At 40.6% G+C, this 24432-nt stretch overlaps 1 protein-coding gene across 1 annotated transcript; it reads right to left on the bottom strand.

The window, feature by feature from the left end:
• Nucleotides 1-504: 504 nt before the first annotated feature.
• On the bottom strand, nucleotides 505-23925 carry LIPA (lipase A, lysosomal acid type). The gene is given in 11 exon segments (XM_030569878.1): nucleotides 505-1214; nucleotides 2803-2874; nucleotides 4291-4362; nucleotides 6815-6961; nucleotides 12902-12942; nucleotides 12945-13037; nucleotides 13557-13666; nucleotides 15464-15662; nucleotides 18015-18135; nucleotides 21009-21120; nucleotides 23771-23925. Coding segments are annotated over 11 exon segments (1341 nt in total). The 5' UTR covers nucleotides 23911-23925; the 3' UTR covers nucleotides 505-980.
• Between the last annotated feature and the right edge of the window lie 507 nt (nucleotides 23926-24432).

Raw genomic sequence — 24432 nt, 5'->3', positions numbered from 1 at the left:
CCACTGAAGTCCAGAATAATGTAACAGTGAATCAGACCCAGAATGTGAGACTCCAATTGGCACTGAAAGCGTGCAGTGTCAGCAGGATTCTTCTTGGAGTAACATTAGTAAGAAAGTAAACTGGGGGTTTAGTTCTTAAAAATATGGCTAATTTATGATTAAAGCACAAGAGAAAATAGCTAGGTATCTTTGGTTCCTCTGCTGCCAGTTTTAAACTGTCACTGTATTAGCAAGAGCACCACTAAAAGGTTTGGGAAGATCTACAGTAGAACCTAAAAGTTATGAACAGATCAGTCAACCACACCCCTCATTTGGAACCAGGAGTACACAAATTAGGCAGCAGCAAAGGCAAAAAAAATTTTTTAATAAAAAGCAAATACAGTACAGTTCTGTGTTAAACTACTAAAAACAATAAAGGGAAAGCAGCATTTTTCTTCTGCATAGTAAAGTTTCAAAGCTGTATTAAGTCAATGTTCAGTTATAAACTTTTGAAAGAACCACCATAATGTTTTGTTAAGAGTTATAAACATTTCAAAGTTACAAACAACCTCCAGTCTCAAGTGTTTGTAATTCTGAGGTTCAACTGTATTTGATTTTCAAATCAATGTTAATATTTTATTCAGGGGCAAGTGCTTATCTTTTGAACTTTCAGGCTCCTGACATGCAAAGTGGGTTAATTTGTCTTTTAAACATATCAATAAATTTACATGGATTTAAAATATTTCCTCTAGGCAAAGGCACATTACTGTTTTCTGACAGTATTACCACATTGCATGAAGCCAGCAGGATAGCAAAGGGAATGTAAGGGTGAAAGAAATAACACTGTTTACATCAAAAATAGATATTAATCCAAACCAGTGGCCATTATTGGCATTTTTAAAGGCATTATAAATAAAGATGTGGTGCTATTTCCAAGACAACACCACACATTCCAAGAGAGGCATTTAGCAAGATTTTAACCCCACACCGCCCAAGCAGCTTTACAGATGTGCGCTCATCTCTTTAATGATTTCTTTATACATGCGATGAGGTGCATCGAGACCCCAGATGAAATCCAGATGTTCCCATTCAGGAATGTGTTTGTGGTAAACCAGATTAGTGACTTGGGTGAGCAATATGCCAATATCCTTCCAGTCTGCAAGCCAGTCATGTCCACCAGTCCACAGTGCAGTTGGCACAGTCATATCTTTTACTTTGTAGAAAGGAGGGGTAGACTATGGGGGGGGGGAGAGAAAGATTGCAATCTTTTAAAAATGAAAGCATATACATATAAAGACAACTCTGGCTTTAGAAAGAGCCAATCTGCTAAGAGGTTTGTCTAGCACTACTGCAATGTACTCGCAAATGCAAGAGGATAGTTTCCTTTCTTTGCTCTGGGTGGCAGTCGCTGGGGAGCGCAGCAGTCAATTCAAGAGAAGCCCTGACTAACTCCATGTTAAAGCCTGCTCGGTAGGAAGAATGAGGTTTTTGGACATTGCAAGGTAATGGTGGATGGGCTGTGTGTGCAGAGAGTCTACCATGTAAAATTTAAATCCCAAATCTGCTTTTACAGGTCACTATTACACTGAAAGTAAAACTATGCCTACCAATAAGCATGCATACTCCTAGCCTGTATTGCACTGCTCAGACTAGGATTACTGCAAGAGATTACAGTCACAGTAAAGCAAAAGAACAGTAAACCTATGCACAGAGATCTAGAGAAGAATTTGGTATCCAAATGAAGCTGCAGCGGGGGTTTTAAGTAGGCTGAAGTTTGGCCAGGGCAGCATAATTAACCCTATACAACTCTAATGATCTCACAGCGCTTCTCACTAATGATCTAATGCTGAGCAAATAAGTGATTTTTCAACTGAAGAGCCACACCAAAAAATCTGGGAGGAAAATTGGTTTATTTCTAACTAAAGATTTTTTTTCCCCACGTTTTTGCTAAAGACATTTAAAAACAATTGTTTCAGACTAAAACACACCCTAAAATGAAATTTTTGTATTTTTTTGTTTCGCCCTGTTTTTTTAAATATGTAGATATATTTCAAAACCAAGAGAGTCAAAACAAACATTTCAGAATGGTCAAAACGAACAGCTTTGACATTTTAGAAATAAATTCTCTCCTTTTGGCTGAAAATATTTCTAAATTTTTGAATACTTTCAGTGCCCCTTACATGCATTTGGGGGGGGGGGGTAAATTTACTATTCACTGAAAAACCTTACCTAACTCAGGTCTTAACCAAGGTCTTGACTGATTTACTGCACCTCTTGCAACAAAGTATCGCCCCATGTCATATCAGAAGCACTGACTCAGAGACAACAGTGCCACCTTATGTCTAATCCAGGGGTCAGCAACCTTTCAGAAGTGATGTGCCAAGTCTTCATTTATTTACTCTAATTTAAGGTTTCGCGTGCCAGTAATACATTTTAATATCTTTTTAGAATGTCTCTTTCTAGAAGTCTATAAATATATAACTAAACTATTGTTGTATGTAAAGTAAATAAGGTTTCAAAATGTTAGAAGTTTCATTTAAAATTAAATTAAAATGCAAAGCCCCCCCCCGACCAGTGGCCAGGACCCGGGCAGTGAAAGTGCCACTGAAAATCAGCTCGCATGCTGCCTTCGGCACACATGCCATAGGTTACCTACCCCTAATCATTTCTGAGCACCTATATGTTTACATCCTGGCTGCAGGTCCCTGCTTAATTTGCAAGGCCTGACTAGATCACAGCCTGACATGGACTTCTGGCAGTTTTTGAAGTTTTCTTTTTTTGTTTCTCAAGGATTGTAAGGACTTCCATTAAAAAGTTCTTTACCTGATTATAGTGAACCAAATTTTCAGCCTTGCTTCCCCAGTCATAAGCTTTGAGTTCCCCAGATTTAACAGCCTAAAACAAATATTCACACACAAAAACATGAGGGTCAGTGTCTGCACTTAGAAATTGTAAAGAAAGAACATGAAGGTTAGGATTAAGGCACTTCTCCAGCTGTGTGATTAATGTTTTATCTAGGCAATGAGACCAAGATAATTGTAGCAAAGGAAAGCCAAACTGATTATAGCCTTTGTTCTTCTAAAATATTCATGCTACCATTCCCACACCACTTTCCCTCTACCATTCCCACACCCACTTCTTCTCCACAGGGTTTCTTAGATCTCATATTTTCACCTACAGATTATGGCCAGAAGCAGGAGCAGACACCATGTACTAAAATGGAATAATACACAGTTGGCCAGATTTTTAAAAGGTAAACATCCAAGTGTGCTGGATTTAATCCAAACCAGGAGTTGCACATACACATTGGACTGTATATTTCTGAAAATCTAGCTCAGTGCCTGCAGGTCACTATTTAAGCAGTAAAGATTTGTTCCTCCAAAGCTGCTGTTTTGGTGCATTTGTATTGCAGCAAAGCAACAATTAATTCCATGTCTCACAAAGCCATCTTAGCCACTTGGGAACAAGCATGGACCACAGCAAAAAGAAAAAAAAATCATCCAGGCCAACCACTCACATTTTTTTGCCTATTACTACACAGAAACACCTGTGAAGTCTGGCAAGGTAACCCCATGCAACTAGCCATGAGAGTTACAAAAACAATGCTGGTGATGCAAGACACCCTTAGATATTAATACATTCTGTTGCTTTGGCCTAAGGCTCCCAGCCCAATTTAATTCCCTTGAAATTATCTCAATTGTATATATTACCATCTTAAGAGCTCAAGTCTGCCACACTTGCTCAGATTCAGTAGTACCTTACTGCAACTCAACTTAACCCATGGAAGCTCAAATTACACTTCCCAGACCAACACACACTTTGTGTAGAAAACCAGGTTGACTCTAAGCCCTGGTCTACATTGGTGGGGTGGGGATTCGAGCTAAGTTACGCAACTTCAGCTACGTGAATAATGCAGCTGAAGTCGACATACTAAGACCTACTCACCGCGGCGTCTTGACTGCTGCCGCTTCCCCATCAACTCTGCCTGCACCTCTCGTGACAGGGGAGTACAGGAGTCAATAGAGCGCTCAGGGGTCAATTGCTGCCTGCCGATCTGGCAGGTAGTGTAGATATACCCTAAGATCATATCTCATTTTGAAGCACCTATGCAGGGACCAGCAGCTGCTGATTCCACAAGAAATTTCTTCCTGCAGCATAGGGGTACTGCACCTGCTTTACACCACTGAGATACAGCCACTTAAATTAACTGCTACCATAGAATCATTTTGACATTTTTATCCCTATTTCACTGGCAGCAGTATTTTATACACAAGTTAGGTTAACAGGCACTTCAGATTTCAGAAGCTCTACCTGGCTCCAATGGATCATGTTTTGTACAGATGTCCCAGCAGGGCAATGTGTTGAATACACGTCAACTCGGCTCTGTAACAGCAACATAATTAATCACAATTTTCATCTATTAATGTGCATCAGTTCCATCTTTTATTGCTTTTTGCACAACCGAATAGAGTAAGTTTAAAAGAAATAAGTTCTGATCAGAAAGTTAAGAGTAGGCTAGTATACACAAACTGGATAGGATGCTTGAGTCTTGCCATTAATTGAATAACACTGTCAACTTAGTTTAAACTAAATTTGATCTAAAGCTGATGCTTTATTTTATTGTAAAATTACACTTAAAAAACCAAGAAACTGAATCTGACCAGAATGTTTCAATGTTTTAGTCAGTTTTTTTTCCAAAAAACAACCTTCACTCCCCACCTCCACAAAGAAGCATGGTTGTGAAGGAGAGGTGTAAGCCTTCTCCGAACACATTGAGAAAAAACAAAGAACAGTATTGCTCGAGTTAATAAAAGTTACTAGATGCAAAAGTGAAACTAATCAATCTAGCTTTGTTTCCCAGCTGAATGAAATGCAAACTAAGTTTAGAAAAAACACTTTAGTTTCAATATTCTGTGGTGTCCTTAATATAAGGATTTTGTCATAAATATTGACTTTAAACTTAACAGTAATGTGCAAGAATAATTTTATATCAAATTTACAAGTTTAAAAGTGTTAATGTTACCAAAAGTGTTCCAAGTTCTTCTAAGTCTTAAATGCCTCCCTACACTATACTATTTTTGACCAACTATTTAGCCTACCTATACTAACATAGGCTGTTGCTCCAAATAAGCTTCATTTATTTTCAGTTTAAAAATACTGTCTTCTGAAAGCTGAATCCTCAGGCAGAGTAAAGTATTATCTATATTTAGAACTATGCAAAATTGTGTGGGGAGAGTGGGGAATTCTGAACACAAAAATTAGCATTTTTTCTATTTCATATAACTTGTGCCAAATTCACATTTTCATTCAAAATTCTGATTTATTTATTTTTTAAAATTGAGGGTGAAATCCTGGCCCTATTGAAGTTAATGACAAGACATCAATTGGGACAAGTGTCAAGTTGTGATTTTGCCCAAATAGTGGAGGGTTTTTGGTTTTTTTTGCGTTTTTTTTTTGGGGGGGGTTGACAAAAGAAATAATTTTGCAGATTTTCCCACGATATTTTAGCATAGCTGCTTGGAAAAGCAAAAACTTAACATTGAAATTTAAGTTTTGTTGGGAATATTTTGCACAATCTTCCCCATATCAGAGTGTCCTCGTTTCACTGCTCCTTCAGGTGGCTTGATCCCACTGGAATCCCAGTCAGATTCACGCTCTCTCTCTCTCTCTCCATGTGCTGACCAAGCCCAAATTTCCTTATGTCTATTAGAACATAAAAGCAGCCATCCAGGTCAGCCTAAAGGTCCATCTAGCCCAGTATCCTGTCTTCCAACAGTGGCCAATGCCAGGTGCCCCTGAGGGAATGAACTGAACAGGTAATCATCAAGTGATCCATCCCGTCGCCCATTTCCAGCTTCAGGCAAATAGAGGCTAGGGACATCATCCCTGTCCATTGTATTCTTACTATTGTGTCCCAACCACTGCCCTCAGCTTACAGTACTACTCCACAAACTGATTCTAAAAAGTGGCACTGTGGGATTCCATGTTTATTGTCTGTCACAGACATCCAGCACAATGTAGAGAGATGTTCCGCTATTTGGTATTTGTTTGTTTGTTTAAACAAAAACCCAACTCTGGAAACTGAACTTTGAGACTGGAAATTTCAAGCTGGATTCTTTCCTTCTGAAGTTTTATCACCAGCAACAAAAGATTCTGCAGGACAAATTATGCCCTCATCAAAACATACATCCCTTCAGTCTTTAAACCTCATCTTCAGCGACACCTCTGCAACAACATTTCCTCCAATGTATTTGCACAGGTGTAATCAATTATGACTTGGTAGATGATTTTTTACATAAATCGCTTTTCAGACTAGAAATGCACTTAATCAATTTGTTCACAACACACCTGCACTGTCTCTTGTGCTTCAATCCTCATTTGGAACACAGAACAGGCTATAGACTTAAAAATGTACAAATTGACTCCTAGGAAAGCAATTGCATATGTCCACTATGAGAACTGGAAATCTCAGCAGTTCTCGCACATGGATGCATCCCAAGCTGTGAAGTCTAATTTTTACTTCTCCCTTCTCTCCATGTTCTATACCATTAATTCTCTTCTCCATCTATCCATCTTGCCAGTGTTTTTCCCACAGAATACAAAAAAAATTGTTTCATCCTTTCAATCCATTTTTAAATTTAGTTCTATGTATTTTATCAACTAGACTGTGCAGCTGGACTCCTGTCTATAGCAAGAAAAGATACTCATTCAAACTCTCAAGAACTAGAAGGTATTAAACTATTTTTAAGTTACATATGGAATATAAACACTCAGATCATAGTCTATACTCTTAAATGTCACGAGGAGATAATTGCTAGGTGTATATAGAACATACCATGTTTAAGTTTTTCACATCAAAGCCACATATAAGAAAGAAGAAATTGCCACAAAGGTCATCAAGTAATTGGTGGGTACAAACATGAGTGGCAAGCCACTTCAGCAGTGAATTCTGGGGAAGGAATTGCTTCTTTCCAAACATATCCTGAAAAATAAGCACATACACATAACAGAAGGCTATTTGCTTTTATTCATACTATAGATTTCTTGAGATAACTACTTCAATTCATAAAAGAAAGATTGTTTTGTATTACATGTTCTCACCATGTGAGCCTAGATCATTTAATTTGAAGTGAAATACATAATCAGTACCTTTCCTACCAAGTTAAGAACAGAATAAATTATTCATGGTTACCAAAAGAAAATCCATGAAAATTCAAACTTTTAAAAAAGTTCTTATCAGTTTTGTATTCATTATGACAGAGAGGGCATGTCAGATTTCTGCTAAAGGTTAAATATTTTAAGCTACATCTGCTTAAGTTGGTAGTTTGATATTTGAAGCTTCCTCAATTCAAACCATGTGAATAAAACCAAGCTTGCATTGTGGTGGCAGTTTCCTCTTGCAAGATACTATTTTTAAAAAGTCCAAGGGTTTGAACATGATCTACAGAGTGCTTTTTACTCACACTGACACAGCACAAAGTCTATGACCCATCCACTGGTTTGTGGTTAACTGGGTGGTTCCACAATAGCTCACTGTGCAAGTCACCGTGACTGGGTCAAGTTTCACAGGACCATGTGAACAGGTGCATTTTTTCTATAAAATAAAAGCTTCTTAACTGGGGACCCTGATCAGCCTATTATTCTAACTAAGCAGCCATCTTCACTATGAGAAGAGGGACAGAGGGAGCTGGCAGGTGTGATTTGGCCTCATTTCTATCTGCCTGAGAGGAGAAGGGGAGCCAGTGGCAGTTACAATACACAAAAATATCTATTCAAGACATGTCCTGTGATTAGAAAAGGTATATTACGCCTAACAGAGATGGAGTGACACTTCCAATATCTAAAACCTCGTCTGCCATAACTCACATGGCTACTCCTCCTTCTCCCACCAAAGGATAGCTGCGAATAGAGGTGGGCAGTCCAGCCCCTGTACACAGCACACAACAGCTAGTGAACATCTTCACTGGATCCTCCTTTTCCTCTCACTCTTTCTTTGGCAACTGGTGTGAAAAATTTAGAATTTCAAGTCTGGAAAAGCACCATAGTATTTTTCACCAGCCCAACTCTCCTTAATGGGAGCAGCATTTATGCTAATACTCCTCTGCCCAAGAAGCAGACACTAGATTAAACAGGGTCTCCAGGAGACATTCCAATTCAGTGGAGTAGAACATGTGAGTTTATCAATGGAAAAATCTACAAAAAGACTGAAGTACACAGAGGTGATTGCTAAATAAATCTACAGAAACTGATGACAAATGAAAAACACTCTATATAAAAGGAAGAAAAGGATATCAAATGACCCTACTAGAATTGACCACTGTATATATTAATCATGGCTTTTTGGCAACACAAGTCCTAGAACCATGTGCAAATGAGTAAATATAATACTGATTCTTTCAGGTCAAGCCCTATTCATAAGATACAGTTTAAGTTTTAACTTTCCCCCAGCTTCTCCTGTCAGGTGATCTTCAGTGGGATTCTGCCGGTTCCTAGAGCGGGGCGACGAAGGAGTGACAAGATTATGGCGATCAACAGATGGCTTAGGGAGTGGTGTTATAAGGAGGGCTTTGGGATGTACGGTCACTGGGAAGCATTTACGGATAGACAACTGTTCGCTCAGGATGGACTTCATCTAAGCAAGGAGGGAAATAGAATTCTAGGATGGAGGCTTGCCGACCGCATCAAGAGAGCTTTAAACTAGGAAGTTGGGGGAGATGGTTGGGAGATGTTCGGGAGATCTCCACGCCGGAATATAACCTGGAGAGGAAAGTAAACAAAGTGAGAGGGGATACCCTTGCGGTCCCAAGATTTGATCCAAGGAGGAATAGTGGAGTAGAAACCAGAGTAACGGGTGATGCTGGTGGTAAAAGGTCTCTGCATGACGGGGGAAAGAATGTCACTGACACCAAACGCCGAAAATTAAAAGGTCTGTACACTAATGCGAGGAGCCTAGGTAACAAGATGGAGGAACTGGAGTTACTGGTGCAGGAAGTGAAACCGGATATTATAGGGATAACTGAAACCTGGTGGAATAGTACTCATGACTGGAGCACGGTTATTGAAGGCTATGTGCTGTTTAGAAAAGACAGGAAGAAAGGCAAAGGTGGTGGAGTAGCCTTGTACATCAATGATGAAATTAACTGTAGCGAAATAAGAAGCGATGGAATGGATAAGACAGAGTCTGTCTGGGCAAAAATCACACTGGGTAAAAAAGCAACTAGAGCTTCCCCTGAGATAGTGCTTGGCGTGTGCTACAGACCGCCGGGATCTGATTGGGATATGGATAGAGACCTCTTTAATGTCTTTAATGAAGTAAACACAAAGGGGAAATGTGTGATTATGGGGGACTTCAACTTCCCAGATATAGACTGGAGGACGAGTACTTGCAAGAATAATAGGGGTCAGATTTTTCTGGATGTGATAGCGGATGGATTTCTTCATCAAGTAGTTGAAGTACCTACGAGAGGAGATGCCATTTTAGATTTGGTGTTGGTGAGCAGTGAGGACCTCATAGAAGAAATGGTGGTAGGGGACAACCTTGGTTCGAGTGATCATGAGCTGATTCAGTTCAAACTAGATGGAAGGATAAACAAATGTAGATCTGGGATTAGGGTTTTTGACTTCTCGAGTGCTAATTTTAAAGAGTTAAGGAAATTAGTTAGGGAAGTGGATTGGACAGAGGAATTAGTGGATTTAAATGCGGAGGAGGCCTGGAATTACTTTTAAGTCGCAGCTGCGGAGACTGTCGGAAGCCTGCATCCCAAGAAAGGGGAAAAAAACCATGGGCAGGAGTTGTAGGCCAAACTGGATGAGCAAGCAACTCAGAGAGGGGATTAGACAAAAGCAGAAAGCTTACAGGAAGTGGAAGAAAGGCAGGATCAGTAAGGAAAGCTACCTTGGTGAGGTCAGAACATGTAGGGATAAAGTGAGGAAGGCTAAAAGCCGCGTTGAACTGGACCTTGCAAAGGGAATCAAAACCAATAGTAAAAGGTTCTACAGCCACATAAATAAGAAGAAAACAAAGAAAGAAGAAGTGGGGCCACTATACACTGAGGATGGAATGGAGGTTAAGGATAACCTAGGCATGGCCCAACATCTAAACAAGTACTTTGCTTCAGTTTTTAATAAGACTAGTGAGGAACCTTGCGATGATGGAGGGATGATAAACGGGAATGTGGATATGGAAGTGGATATTACCGCAACTGAGGTAGAGGCCGTACTTGAACAGCTCGATGGGATGAAGTCGGAGGGCCCGGACAATCTCCATCCGAGGATATTAAAGGAACTGGTGCGTGAAATTGCGAGCCCGTTAGCGAGAATTTTTAAGCAATCGATAAACTCGGGGGTTGTGCCGTATGACTGGAGGATTGCTAATGTAGTTCCTATTTTTAAGAAAGGGAATAAAAGTGATCCGGGTAATTATAGGCCTGTTAACTTGACGTCTGTAGTATGCAAGGTCTTGGAAAAAATTTTAAGGGAGAAAGTAGTTAAGGACATAGAGGTCAATGGTAATTGGGACGAATTGCAACACGGATTTAGTAAAGGTAGATCGTGTCAAACCAATCTGATCTCCTTCTTTGAGAAGATGACGGATTACTTAGATAAAGGAAATGCAGTAGATATAATTTACCTAGATTTCAGTAAGGCGTTCGACACGGTTCCGCACGGGGAACTGTTAGTCAAATTGGAAAAGATGGGAATGAATATGAAAGTTGTAAGGTGGATAAGGACTGGTTAAAGGGGAGACTCCAGAGGGTCGTATTGAAAGGTGAATTGTCAGGCTGGAAGGAGGTCACTAGTGGAGTCCCTCAAGGATCGGTTTTGGGACCGATCTTATTTAACCTTTTTATTACTGACCTTGGCACAAAGAGCGGGAATGTGCTAATAAAGTTTGCGGATGACACGAAGCTGGGGGTATTGCTAACACAGAGAAGGACAGGGATACTATTCAGGAAGATCTGAACCACCTTGTAAACTGGAGTAATAGAAATAGGATGAAATACAATAGTGAAAAGTGCAAGGTTATGCATTTAGGAATTAATAATAAGAATTTTGGATATACGTTGGGGGCGCATCAGTTGGAAGCGACGGAGGAGGGGAAGGACCTTGGGGTACTGGTTGATAGCAGGATGACTATGAGTCGCCAATGTGATACGGCTGTTAAAAAAGCAAATGCGATTTTGGGATGCATCAGGCGGGGTATTTCCTGCAAGGATAAGAAGATGTTAGTACCGTTATACAAGGCGTTGGTGAGACCCCATCTGGAATACTGTGTGCAGTTCTGGTGTCCCATGTTCAAGAAGGATGAATTCAAACTGGAACAGGTTCAGAGACGGGCTACAAGGATGATCCGAGGAATGGAAAAACTGCCTTATGAAAGGAGACTCAAAGAGCTTGGCTTGTTTAGCCTGGCCAAAAGAAGGCTGCGGGGGGATATGCTTGCTCTATATAAATATATCAGGGGGGTTAACGTTAGGGAGGGAGAGGAATTATTTAAGTTTAGTACTAATGTAGGCACGAGAACGAATGGGTATAAACTGGATATTAGGAAGTTTAGACTTGAAATTAGACGAAGGTTTCTAACCATTAGGGGAGTGAAGTTCTGGAACAGCCTTCTGAGGGAAGTAGTGGGGGCAAAAGACTTTCCTGGCTTTAAGACAAAGCTTGATAAGTATATGGAGGGGATGTTATAGTAGGATTGTTAATTTGGGCAATTGATCTTGGATTACCACCAGATAGGTCTGCTCAATGGTCTGTGGGGAGATGTTGGATGGAATGGGAACTGAGTTACTGCAGAGAATTCCTTCTTGGGTGCTGGCTGGTGACTCTTGCCCACATGCTCAGGGTTTAGCTGATCGCCATATTTGGGGTCGGGAAGGAATTTTCCTCCAGGGCGGATTGGCAGGGGTCCTGGAGGTTTTTCGCCTTCCCCTGCAGCGTGGGGCACGGGTCGCTTGCTGGTGGTTTCTCTACAGCTTGAGGTCTTCAAACCAATTTTGAGGATTTCAATAACTCGGTCCTGGGATAGGGGTTGTTATAAAATTGGATGGGTGGGGTTCTGTGGCCTGCCTTGTGCAGGAGGTCAGACTAGATGATCAGATTGGTCCCTTCTGACCTATGAGTCTATGAGTCATGTATTTAAATTTCTCAGCCTGATAGTTCAATTTTCCCATTTTGAAGGCTCTCAACATCCTTGTGTATAGTACATCAAAGATAAACATTAAGCGTTTTCAGATAGTATGTGATCCACCAACATCAAAACAAAATGTTTGCTTTTACATTATTATTCACTTTTAAAAAAAAAATGCAGAGCAGTGGGCAACATCAAATGCATTTTGTGGTCAGTGGGCCAAATTCTACTCTCAATTACACAGTTATCAACATGGAAAACCATCAGAGAGCAACTCTGGATATATATTGATATACGGTCAAAATTTGGCTTAGAATGCATGTCATGCATGTTAATCTCCTGTACAAGTGTGTACAGAGCAAGAGAGGCACATTCATACGCATTAACTCTACACATAGTTTTATTTATACACCTCTACCCCGATATAACGCGGTCCTCAGAAGCCAAAAATTCTCACCGCCTTACAGGTGAGACCAAGTTATATCAGGTTCAGTTCAATATGCCGTGCTGGACTGGACCGGCTTCCCTGGCAGTGATTTAAAGGGCCCAGTGCTCCAGCCGCTGCTGGGAGCCCCAGACCCTTTAAATCACCGCCGGAGCTCCGGCAGCATGGCTCAGGCAGGGATTTAAAGGGTCCAGGCTCCCCGCTGCTTTACCGCGTTATAGCCGAATTTGTGTTATATCAGGTCGCGTTCTATTGGGTAGAGGTGTATTCTCTACTAAAACCATTTTAAATGGAAAATAAATATTCTCACTTAGTTTTAAAACAAATATCCTGACTGAAATACACACCTTGAGCAGCAGCTCTGGAAGCACGCCGAGTTTGTCAGAGGGCTAGTGGAGAACTTGACTGTGGCTACAGGTGCCAATGCAAAAAACATTTTTATTTTCTTAGCTAGCTCTGGCATAGTTGAAAATGCGATGAAAGCTGTTAAAAAAAAAAAAAGACTTCTCAAGACAATATTTGACAGAAATTAAATCAGAATTTTAGGTAGGCATATTTTCATTACAGAGTATAGTAAGTTTTAAGTTCTGAATTTGGAAATTGTGTATTGTTTAAAGAAGAATGTGAATTAGAATCAGTAAATACTGGTTTGGTTAAATACTGGTCTTTAAATACTGGTTTGGTTAATTAAAGGTTGAGCTGAGCATCAATTTAAATTTTAGTTGGAGTGATGAATCTACGATTTTCCATATACATTTTCCCAACTCTTTCGAATATTTGTTTTTACAGAATTGGATGAATAACGTAATCTATTAGCATAATTTACTGTTTTACAAGTTTTCACTTCAAATAAATAGGTGAAAGTTAATTCTCTTTCCTTTTAGTTTTAATGAGGATACAAAATAAACTGTACAAGTAATCTGTATTTTATCATTATTTAACCAAAAGTGTGCAAATCTTTCTCTTTAAAACAATGTATTTAAATTAAATCTCTTAACATACCTATAGTGGTACCCTGTGAATGGCCAATGTAATAGATTTTCTCTTGTCCAGTTTTATTCACAATAAGTTTATAGTGGCAGGAAGGGTCGTATTTAGCCATTTCATCAAAACTATAATATAAACGACAAGAAGATAGCTATATAAATAAAGCTAAAGAATTTCCATAGCAACATATATAGAGAAGAATTACTGAATGGAACTTTAGTACACTGAAAATTAGTCAGCTAAGAATGAACAAAAACTTCCAAAGGTTGATTCCAAATAGCCAAACTCTGACCAAGATTCACTTAGGGCTTGATCCTGAACCACTCAAGTCAATGGGAATTTTCTCATTGATTTCAATGAAGGGGGATCAGGCCATTATTATAAAGGCAAATTTATAGTTTCCCTTACCGTTAGCATATTAGCACATATATAACCAGGATAAACAATTGCAGTGGCACAATCTTGTTTAATCTGTTACTGAAGTAGGGTAGTAGATAGAACATAATAACACTCATACTTGGTCAGACCAAAGGTCCATTTAGCCCAGTATCCTGTCTTCCAACAATGGCCAACGCCAGGTGCCCCAGAGGGAATGAACAGAACAGGTAATCATCAAGTGATCTCCTGTCATCCATTCCCAGCTTCAGGCAAACAGAGGCTAGGGACACCATCCCTGCCCATCCTGACAAACAGCCATTGATGGACCTATCCTTCATGAACTTATCTAGTTCTTTTTTGAATCCTGTTATAATCTTGCCAGAGGATGTTGTGAAGGCCAAGGAGTTCCACAGGTTGGCTGCACCGTTTGAAGAAATACTTCCTTTTGTTTGTTTTAAATCTGCTGCCTATTAATTTCATTTGGTGACCCCTACATCTTATGTTATGAGAAGGAATCAATAACACTTCCTTAATTACTTTCTCCACACCAGTCATGACTTTATAGACCTCTATCATATCCTCCCTTAGTCGTCTCTTTTCTAAGCTGAAAAGTCCCAGTTTTATTCATCTTTCCGTTCCATACCCCTAATAATTTTTGTTACCCTTTTACTTTGTTGCCCCTTCCGGAAGCTTTTCCAATTCCAATATATCTTTTTGGAGATGAGGTGAGAACAGGTGAAATTTTTCAGATGAACAGTTTATTTGCCCCAAAAATGCAGATTTGGCCAGAGGAATTTCAAGGGGAGGGATGGGAGGGAGTCCTCCCTCACAGTCTTTATCCTAGTGCTTAGGGCAAGTCCTGATATGTGGGAGACTCAGCTTCAAAGCTCTGTTCTAGAGCAGCAACTGGAACAATTCGCTTCACCCGCTCTCCCCCAGGAGAATGCCCTACCACCCGCTTATGGACTATTCTGGGGTGGGTGTCTCAATTCCTCCTCTTGAAGAGGTCTCACTTTGTATAAAAGTACATGAATAGCCATTAGGCCAGAGAGAGAGCGGTAGAGAGAATGATTATATCCCAGTGGATAGGGCACACTCCTGGGAAGGAGGAGACCTGGGTTCCAGTCCCTGCTCCACAGCAGGGATTCAAACCTGAGTCTCCCACATTCCAAGACAATGCCCTCACCACTGGGCTAAGGGGGAAACCCTACTGCCTTGGCTGTGAATTGAGACCTTCATTACCTTTTATTTTTTAAAAATGCCTGGAAACAAAATGTTTCATTTGACCCAAAAGGAAATTTTTTCTACTTTTTCAATTCACCAAAAATTAAAAAAAAAAAAAAAATGTTTCAGTTTGGCCCAAATCAACCCCTACCCTCTCACCTCCAAGAACTTCCAGCAAACCAAAAATTCAGTGATTGGCACAGCACTAATACTGGGGGCATGGCATCACGGAGGAAATGGTAGAGGGAAAGGAGTGGTTCCTGTTGACAGCATGTATAAAATGTAATAAACAGCACTCCTCAGAAATGGGATCCAGCTACCTGAAAACCCAGAATTCTTCTTGCTTCACTGTATAGTGTTTATGCTTTCTGGACCAAGTGTTCCCCCTGCTGTTTCCCATCCAAACATCAAAGCCAGCATCTGCCAGCATAAAGCCCAGGCTGTTGTTGTCCAAATTTGTGATCCAGTTACTACCATCTGCAAGCAAACCATGCTGCAGAAAAACAACAGGCTTTAGACCTGAAAGATAAAGCATTTTATGTAGTTAAAAATCAAAGCTTCATGTTCTCCTCACACTGAAGTCCTGACAAACTCTAGTGAGTATTCAATATTTCCTTCATCTCTATATTTGAGTGGTTAACCTATACTCCTATAGGACTGTAAGATTAGCAGCCTTTATGATACCAACAATGTCTTAAATACATGCATTGTAATCTTCCACAATAGCAGGGTTTTAAAGAGTTATTTTATTGTAGTTATGGATTTAAAAACATTACATTAGGTTCTTAACTAGAGCAAAAGGCACCTAATATTTCTCACACAAAAAAAAGCAGGTTTGAAACAAGCAAACCCAAGAAAAGCAGGAACTACAGCAAGAACATCGAGAGCTATTTGTTCCCAGCATTTATAATTTCTGGGTGATAAGAGGCCTGATCCTGGAGGCATGCTAGCTTTTCTTCACTATCCTTGCTCCCCTCCTCTTACCCCAAGGCCATGGAAGGCCTTCCCCTAGGTGAACTCCAGGGATCAGGCTTTTCAGGCTAAGACAATGACAAACTAAGGTGGTGTACCGCTGTCTTTAGCATCAGATCCCCTTCCACTATGTATCAACATTAACATCTGCTGCTGATTCTCACAATGCACAGGAACACGGGAATGCAAACTGGGAATGGAAGGAGAACTTACTTTAATACCTTCCTTTCGCCTGTTCATGTTGATTTTCAGCATTTGTTAAACTGAAAGTCATTGCAATTTTTCTTTAACACAACAAATTTCCCTTACAGTTTTTCCAGCTGTGGAACCATAGACTGTTGTGGATTTTCGCTCCAAAAGATAATGTCATACATAACTGCAATTAATTCTATTCACATTTGTCAGATATTGCAACAGAAACATTATGAAATATTATCCACTATAAATTCTGTCAGCAGTAAATAAACACTGTTTGGGAAAAGATACCAGGTCTGTAATAGCGTGAAGTCAAAATGAACTTTTATGTCTTCATTCTTCTTCTAGAGGATCATACTTGACAAAAGTTGCTCAGCAATCCTTGTTTTTAAAAATTAAAAAAGTGCTTTACAAAACATGAACTTTGATACCGCTTCCTTCTCCACCCCCTCATCACTCTTTTGAGACAGGAAACTTCACTATTTGCTTACGTTACAGATGAAAGATTCAATAAAAAACCCACAGAAGCATAATCTATCTTCACTTTGTGCTTAAAAAATCCTGAGAAATCCACAAACATAAAACTAGCCAATTTGACTACCTTGCCTTGCGCACCGAACTGTCTGCTCCTTGGCTCTTTGAGACAGTAGTTAGGGCAAACATGCTTAGGAGAGATCAAGTCAACCATTAAGGACAGATTTTTTTGCCTTTGGTAGAAGAGGGTCTTTTGCCATAGTACTTGTTCACACCTGCAATTATAGGATATTTGCTTTTTCCTCCTTCCATAAGGTACATATGTTATGCATACATCTTCAGCTTTTTAAACTCCATGGGTTCAGACTCTACCCTCAAATATAAGCATACAATTCCCATTAAATAAATGATAGAGGCATGCATGCCTCGGAGGACAGAATTTACCCCAAGAGACATTAAACATAATTTGATTCTGACTAAATTCATCAATTGCTATTCAGGTCTACAAGCATATTAATTTCCACAGAATAGCATTCTTTAGAAATGATATTTTACATACTATAAATAGCTATGTACAATATGGTGCTATAGTAATTATTACTTGCTTTACAGTTTAATTATAAAGACAAGGAGAATAGCATACTAGAATCTAAAATCAACATAGTCTAATTCCTCTTTCCATGCAGAAATCAGAAGAGCACTGGGATTTTTCTTTGTTTTTTGTTTTGTTTTGGGGGAGGGGATGTGTCTTTCTGGTATGTTTTTCAACAGAAGAGGAACAAGACCTGCCCCTACCTTTAGTGTTAGTCAAGTTTTTAAAACAAAAAAAAAAAGTTTAAAAAAATGAAATTTTTGCAACAAAACAGACTTAGCACATTCTTACTTTAAAAAAAGTACCATTTCTCATTTATCATAAATTGAGTTTTTTCAGTAAATGTAAATTTCAGCACAAAAAAAAAAAAGTGTTTCTTTTAGATCCTACAAAATACAAACCACTTACAAATTTTGAATTTGGGGAGGAAATCCCTTCCTCTCCAATAATCTACTGTTTTTCTCCAACATTACCTACTCTAACATAGTCTGCACTGTTATTTTCCTTTATAAGTAATTGTAAACCACATAGGTTACCCACATTTTATCCTCGTCAGGTTTATTACAAGAGTTAGATCTCTCCAAATCAAAGTGATCTTTTTCAAGACTTCCCTTTCTTCAGGCAGAAGTAAATCTTACCCTTCTTCATCCCATGGCTTTTCTTCCCATGAGGAATTCGGTTAATGCTAAGGATATATCCATCTTCAGTCACCACTTCATGCTCCTCACTGGGGTAGCCTCTGTAGGTAACAATTTCACTCTGCAAAAAGGAAAACAAAAAGCTTTTGATTGAAACTGTTGACATTTTTAATTCGTTATATGTCTGTAAAATGCTTGGAGGTCTTTCCACAGACAACAATATAGAAGTGTGATGTCTGCATTGCTGTGGCTATGTCTGGTAGGTGGTAGAGAGAGACCATCAGGGAAAGGTTTGTTACTAGGCGATGATGCGTTTACTCCTGCATGTGTTTCAGTCACCAATGAGAATTAGGCACCCAACTCCCATTGATTTTCAATAGGAGTTGGGCAGTGTTGGGCAGGAGTTGAGTGGTGCCTTTGAAATATCTCTTATCTGTCTCAGTGTTCAACCCCTACAGAGAGAGAGATCCAAGTTCTAGTGCATATCCCAGGCTAAAGCTGGTAGTCTATGTCTCCACTACAGAGAAGACACATAGGTCATCTAGTTTACCACTAACCAGGTGGAAAGAGTGTTGGAAAAGGGAGCAGGGGAAAGAAGATTGGGGACAACAGGATAAGAAGGGAAAGACTGAAGTGGTAAAAAGAAGGACAGACAGACAATGCTCATTGTAAACAGCAAACGTCTGTCAATTACAGACAAATGATGTCACCAAAAAATGTGCTATCAGTGGTAGATGAAGGGATGCATCTCTCTTCTAAAGGGTAAGATTTTAAAAACATTTCAAATATTAGAGGCATGATCCTTACTCCTATTAATCACTCATTGAACACTATCATATTTAAATACATCGTCTAAATGACCCACAACACAGCAGGTTTGAAACAAAATGTTGTATAACAGTGGCTTCAGTAAAGTCATTTATATTAGGACTTAACCATCACAGCAAGAACAGGAAAGTTTTGCACACTGTTCATATGCTTAGGTTCCAGCTTTTAATATCTGACACTAATACTATAAAATAGGACTACTAAACACCGTCTCTTCTAAAAACTCACTTCTGTTCCATCACCTGCAAGTGAGTTAGTTCACAAACCTTAACAACGACAAAAAAGCTCATGTAGCTGAATCGTTTAGATGATGTGTAAATGCCTAACCCGTACAACTGCATGATCCTATTGGCAATAACTCTAGTTACCTTTAAAAAACAGTGCTCAAAAATATGCTAGGTGTTGTATGGAAAAGGCAAATTCTCTCTTCCCCAAAAAGTTTATACGCTAGTTTCAGATGTGATGCAACAAATGAAGATAAGAAAGAGGGCAGGGAAATGAGAGGAGGGGCAAAGGTACCAATAAGATCACAAGTAATTAACAGCAAGTCCTTACCCAATGAGGGTAAAAACTTGGTTATTATGACAGAAAGAGGGGAAAGCGACAACAGTGAACAGCAAAGGGGGAGCAAACAATTGTCAGGAAAAACTTACTAGAAGCTTACTAGCAACAAGTGATTCTAATAAGTACAGTTCCTTCTAGCAGTTTTAACTGGAGTGGAGGCAGAGCCACAGAGAACGATCTGGAAAAAGGCCTAAACAGTGGGGTTGCAAAGTTTACAGATGATACAAAATTACTCAGGATAGTCGGCTTTGGACCTAACTACCAAGAGTTACAAGATGATCCACAAAACTGGGTAATTGGACAACAACATGGCAGATGAAATTCAGTGTTGATAAATGCAAAGTAATGTACATTAGAAAACTTAATCCCAACTATACATACAGAATTATGGGGTCTAAAATTAGCTGTTACCACTCAAGAAAGATCTTGGTGTCATTGTGGATAGTTCTCTGAAAACAACTGCTCAATGTGCAGCAGCAGTCAAAAAAGCGAACAGAATGTTAGGAACCATTAGGAAAAGGAAAGATAAGACAGCAAAAGGCTATCATAATGCCACTACATAAATCCATAGTATGCCCACACCTGGAATACTGTGTGCAGTTCTGCTTGCCCCATCTCAAGAAAAAAATTTAGAATTGGAAAAGCTACAGAGAAAGGAAACAAAAATCATCATGAGTGGGGAACAGCTTCCATTTGAGGAGAGATTTTAAAAGGTTGGTACTGTTCATCTTGGAAAAAAGATGACTAAGGGGAAAATATGATAGAAGTCTATAAAATCATGACTGATGTGTATAAAGTGAGAGTGTTATTTACCCCTTCATATAAGACATGAGACAGCATATAGGCCAGAGATATATTTTATTTATATATGTTACTTCCTCTACATCAGGGGTCAGCAATCTTTCAGAAGTGGTGTGCCGAGTCTTTATTTATTCACACTAATTTAAGATTTCTCATGCCAGTAATACATTTTAACATTTCTAGAAGGTCTCTTTCTGTAAGTCTATAATATAAGTAAACTATTGTATGTAAAGTAAATAAGATTTTTAAAAATGTTTAAGAAGCTTCATTTAAAATTAAATTAAAACGCAGAGCCCCCCAGACCAGTGGCCAGGACCCAGGCAGCATGAATGCCAGTGAAAATCAAGCTGTGTGCTGCTTTGGCACATGTGCCATAGGTTGCCTACCCTGCTCTACATCTTTCTCACACGCGTTTCCATACCCTCAATCAACACACAGCCTTTTTTTCAATTTGCAAGCAAGTAGAGAGATGGAAATAGAATGTCACTGACAAGACTCCTGCTTACTGTCAGGCATGTAAACAGGTTTAGGCAATTTAAAGAACTAGGTTAGGCAATTTCCCTCTGTTCCTTAATCCAGATCTACAACAAGAACATTATTAATTAAAGTTTAATAGGCAAAACACCCTTCCACAGTTAAAGTAATCATCATTTTTAAAAAGTCAGCATTTTCCCACAGTAATTATACTACAATATCTGAGATAACTAGTTATTCCCTGTATATAGTAACCATATGACAGATGACAAACATCATTTTTTTTAAATGACAGCTACTGAATGAATTTTACAATATGTAACTTACAATATTCATAGATGTTTCAGGATCCACATTTCTTCTTCTTCTGACAAATGCTTCTGAACTTACAATTTCTTGGATCAAACATGCCACAATTATAAGGAGCCACATCTTCATTCTATAGAAATACATTTCATAAAAAATAAGGCTTTGTAAAAGCTACACTGTATAAGATAAAAAAGACTTATGCTGCAAAAGAAAAAAAAGTGAGGCCCTGAGGTTAAGTTGTATGGCTTCTTCTGCAGAAGAAATACATGGGGGGGAGAGGGGAAGACAAAGGGAGTAGGAGTACTATACAAAGAGTCACTTTGTCTATTATAATTGAGAAACTTTTCTGCAGCATTATTTCCTTTCATAAAGATTTCCAGTGGATTTAATACAAATAAATCAAATATTCTTCCCTTCCAAAAATCAAATTTTTTTTTAAATGGTGATGTAGAAACAGAAACCAGAAACAAAAACACTATAAAGACACATTAATTTTAAACAAAGAATGGTGAAAGCTGAGCCAGCTGTATTAAGCTGTGCATGTGCTTCCCTGGATTTGCTCTTTAAAAAAAAAAATAACTAAGAAAATCACTACAGTTTTCTTGTGCAAACTGCCCAAGAAGTGTAACCATCTCACAATGCTATTCACCTAGTTATATTCAGCCCTGACTTAGCCATCTCACAGCATCCAATGCTATTAAAGCTTAACATGCAAAAAAAAAAACCAAACAAACCAGACTTTTGTGAGGGAAGAGAGATATGTACTCAAGGAATGTCTTTAACAAGAAAATAGCAGCTTCTGCCACTGTTTATAACCTCTCTTTCCCTTTCCCCTTTACACCTCATAAGCACTGCTCACAGGAGGTAAAGGACCAAAAGGCTCAGGGGCCACTGATGTGATCAGATATTTTTATTACTAAAAAAAAGAATGGTGGTCATTAATAGTTTATAAACTTTATTTTTCCCATGGGCAGCATATAACACACAAAACCTTGTGGGAAGGAGGCAACAGCCTAAGTGCCTCCGACAACGATAACAATGAGTCCGGTGGCACCTTAAAGACTAACAGATTTATTTGGGCATAAGCTTTCATGGGTAAAAAACCCACTTCTTCAGATGCATGGAGGGAAAATTACAGATGCAGGCATGATATAATGACACATGAAGAGAAGAGAGTTACCTCACAAGTGGAGAACCAGTGTTGACAAGGCCAACTCAATCAGGTGGATGTAGTCCTCTCCCAATAATAGATGAGGAGGTGTTAATTCCAGGAGAGGCAAAGCTACTTTTGTAATGAGCCAGCCATTCCCAGTCTCTATTAAAACCACTAATATAGGCTTGAAATTTGCAAATGAATCTCTTATAGAACGTCCAGGGAGATTGACCTGTTCTCCCTACTGGCTTTTGTATGTCACTATTCCTGATGTCCAATTTGTGTCCATATATTCTTTTACATAGGGACTGTCTGGTTTGGACAATGTAAATAGCAGAGGGGCATTGCTGGCACATGATGGCATATATCACATTAGTAGACGTGCCAGGTGAATGAGCCCTTGATGGTGTGGCTGATGTGGCTGGGTCCTCTGACGGTGTCACTAGACAACAATAACTTCATTGGCAAGAAGGAATCAAGGTGACTGTGGTAATATCTTTTATTGGACCAACTTCTGTTGGGAAGAGACAAACTTTTGAGCTTCCCAGAATTATTCTTCTGGTCTGGGAAATTTAGAGTGTCACCACTAAATACAACGTGAAACAGACTGTTTAGCATAAGTAGTCAACACATTTCAAGATTAATTGTTCCATGAAATGCATGTTAACTATTCATTCTAAAGACTTTGCTCCCTTTAGCTGACACTCTTCTGAGAAGAGCTCTGTGTAATCTCAAAAGCTTTTCTCTCTCACCAACAGAAGCTGGTGCAATAAAATTACCTACCTTGTCTTTCTAATCTCCTAGGACCAACTCAGCTACAGCAACACTACATACAAGAATCAAGACAGAATTCACTGCAACATATTTAAGAGTCTGAGATTTAGCAATATTCGTGACAACTCTAAAGGATCACAAGGGCAGCTAAATGGCTCCAGCAGTAACCAAGGGCTTGGGAGATCTGGATTCAAGTTCCTGCTCCACCACAGACTTCCCATGTGACACTGGGCCACTTACTTCTCCTTGCTGTGCCTGTTCCCCCCTCTGTAAAATGGGGATAAATACCTACAATAAGGGGGGATATTTAAGTACTTTAGAGAGGAGGGGGAAGCCACACAGCTGTAGCCCAAAGAGGCAGCATGCTGTCAACTATTAGTATTAATTTATTATTTGCACTGGGGTAGCACGTGATGGTGGATCAGACACAGTTCAGGCCCCCAGCGTGCTAGGTGCGGTACAAACATTGAAACAACAATCCTACCACACAGCACAGAGAAACAGGAAGACACAGCAGGCGCCCCTGCGTTCGGGAAGCGAGGGCACAGCTAGAACTAGGCATTAAAGCAACGGCAGGGGGCCGGGCCGGAGCTGCTTCCCCCCAGTGAATCAGCTCCAGGGCAGCCCCAGGCCTCACGGGGCCCTGCACCCGCCAAGTGTCTTGAGAGTGTCACCGCCCAGGCCGTGCCGCCGGTGCGGGGAACGGTCCGTGCCGTGCCCCGCCCCGCTCCGCTCAGGCTGAGCGGTACCCGCACGCTGCCGGGGCGCTGCAGGCGGCATGAGGGCCACGCCGGCGCGTCCAGCCGCTGCCGGGGCAGATGTGCCGGCGGAGCAGGGCAGCGGCCGCACTGACCTGAGAGGAGGCTGCCGCGGACGCTCGGGCCGGGCTGCCGGGGACTCGCAAGAGGCCGCGCGGTCGTTGCTGACACCGGGGTCGCTACTCCTGCTGCGGAGGGCGACACTACGCTGGCGCCGCCCAACCCCGCCGGCCATCTCAGGCCACGGCGCGGCGCCAATCAGCGGCTTCGGGAGCAGGGGTCGCTCCTCCCACATCCCTCTCTCCCCTCCCCGTCTAGCCCGGGCCCCTGGGCGGCGGGCACTGGTCGTGTGGAGGGCGGGAGCTACCGCTTAGGCAGCCTAGGCAATCGCCTAGGGTGCCAGGATTGACCTGCTGCAGGCATGCCTGGGGAGGGGCCGTTGGTCCACGGCTCCAGTAGAGCTGCCGCAGTCATGCCTGCGGGCCAGGGCCGGTGCAACCATTTAGGCCGACTAGGCGGTTGCCTAGGGCGCCAAGATTTGGGGGCACCAAAAAGCGGCACCCCCCCCCCCCAATTTTTTTTGAATGGTTGAGCAGCCGCTGCTGCTGAGACAGAGAAGGAATCTGAGCTGCCAGTGGCAGTGGCCGCCGGCAGCCCAGGGCGTCCCCTGGGTCAGGGCGCTGCCGCGGCAGCTGGCAGCCCGGGGGGCCCCTGGGTCAGCGTGCCACAGCGGCAGCCAGAAGCCCAGGGCCCCCCT

The sequence above is a fragment of the Gopherus evgoodei genome, chromosome 7 (genome assembly GCF_007399415.2).
Source record: "Gopherus evgoodei ecotype Sinaloan lineage chromosome 7, rGopEvg1_v1.p, whole genome shotgun sequence".
Classification (NCBI taxonomy): Eukaryota; Metazoa; Chordata; order Testudines; family Testudinidae; genus Gopherus; species Gopherus evgoodei.
Note: the sequence above shows the minus strand (reverse complement) of the source record. Positions and strands in the feature narration are given on the sequence as shown.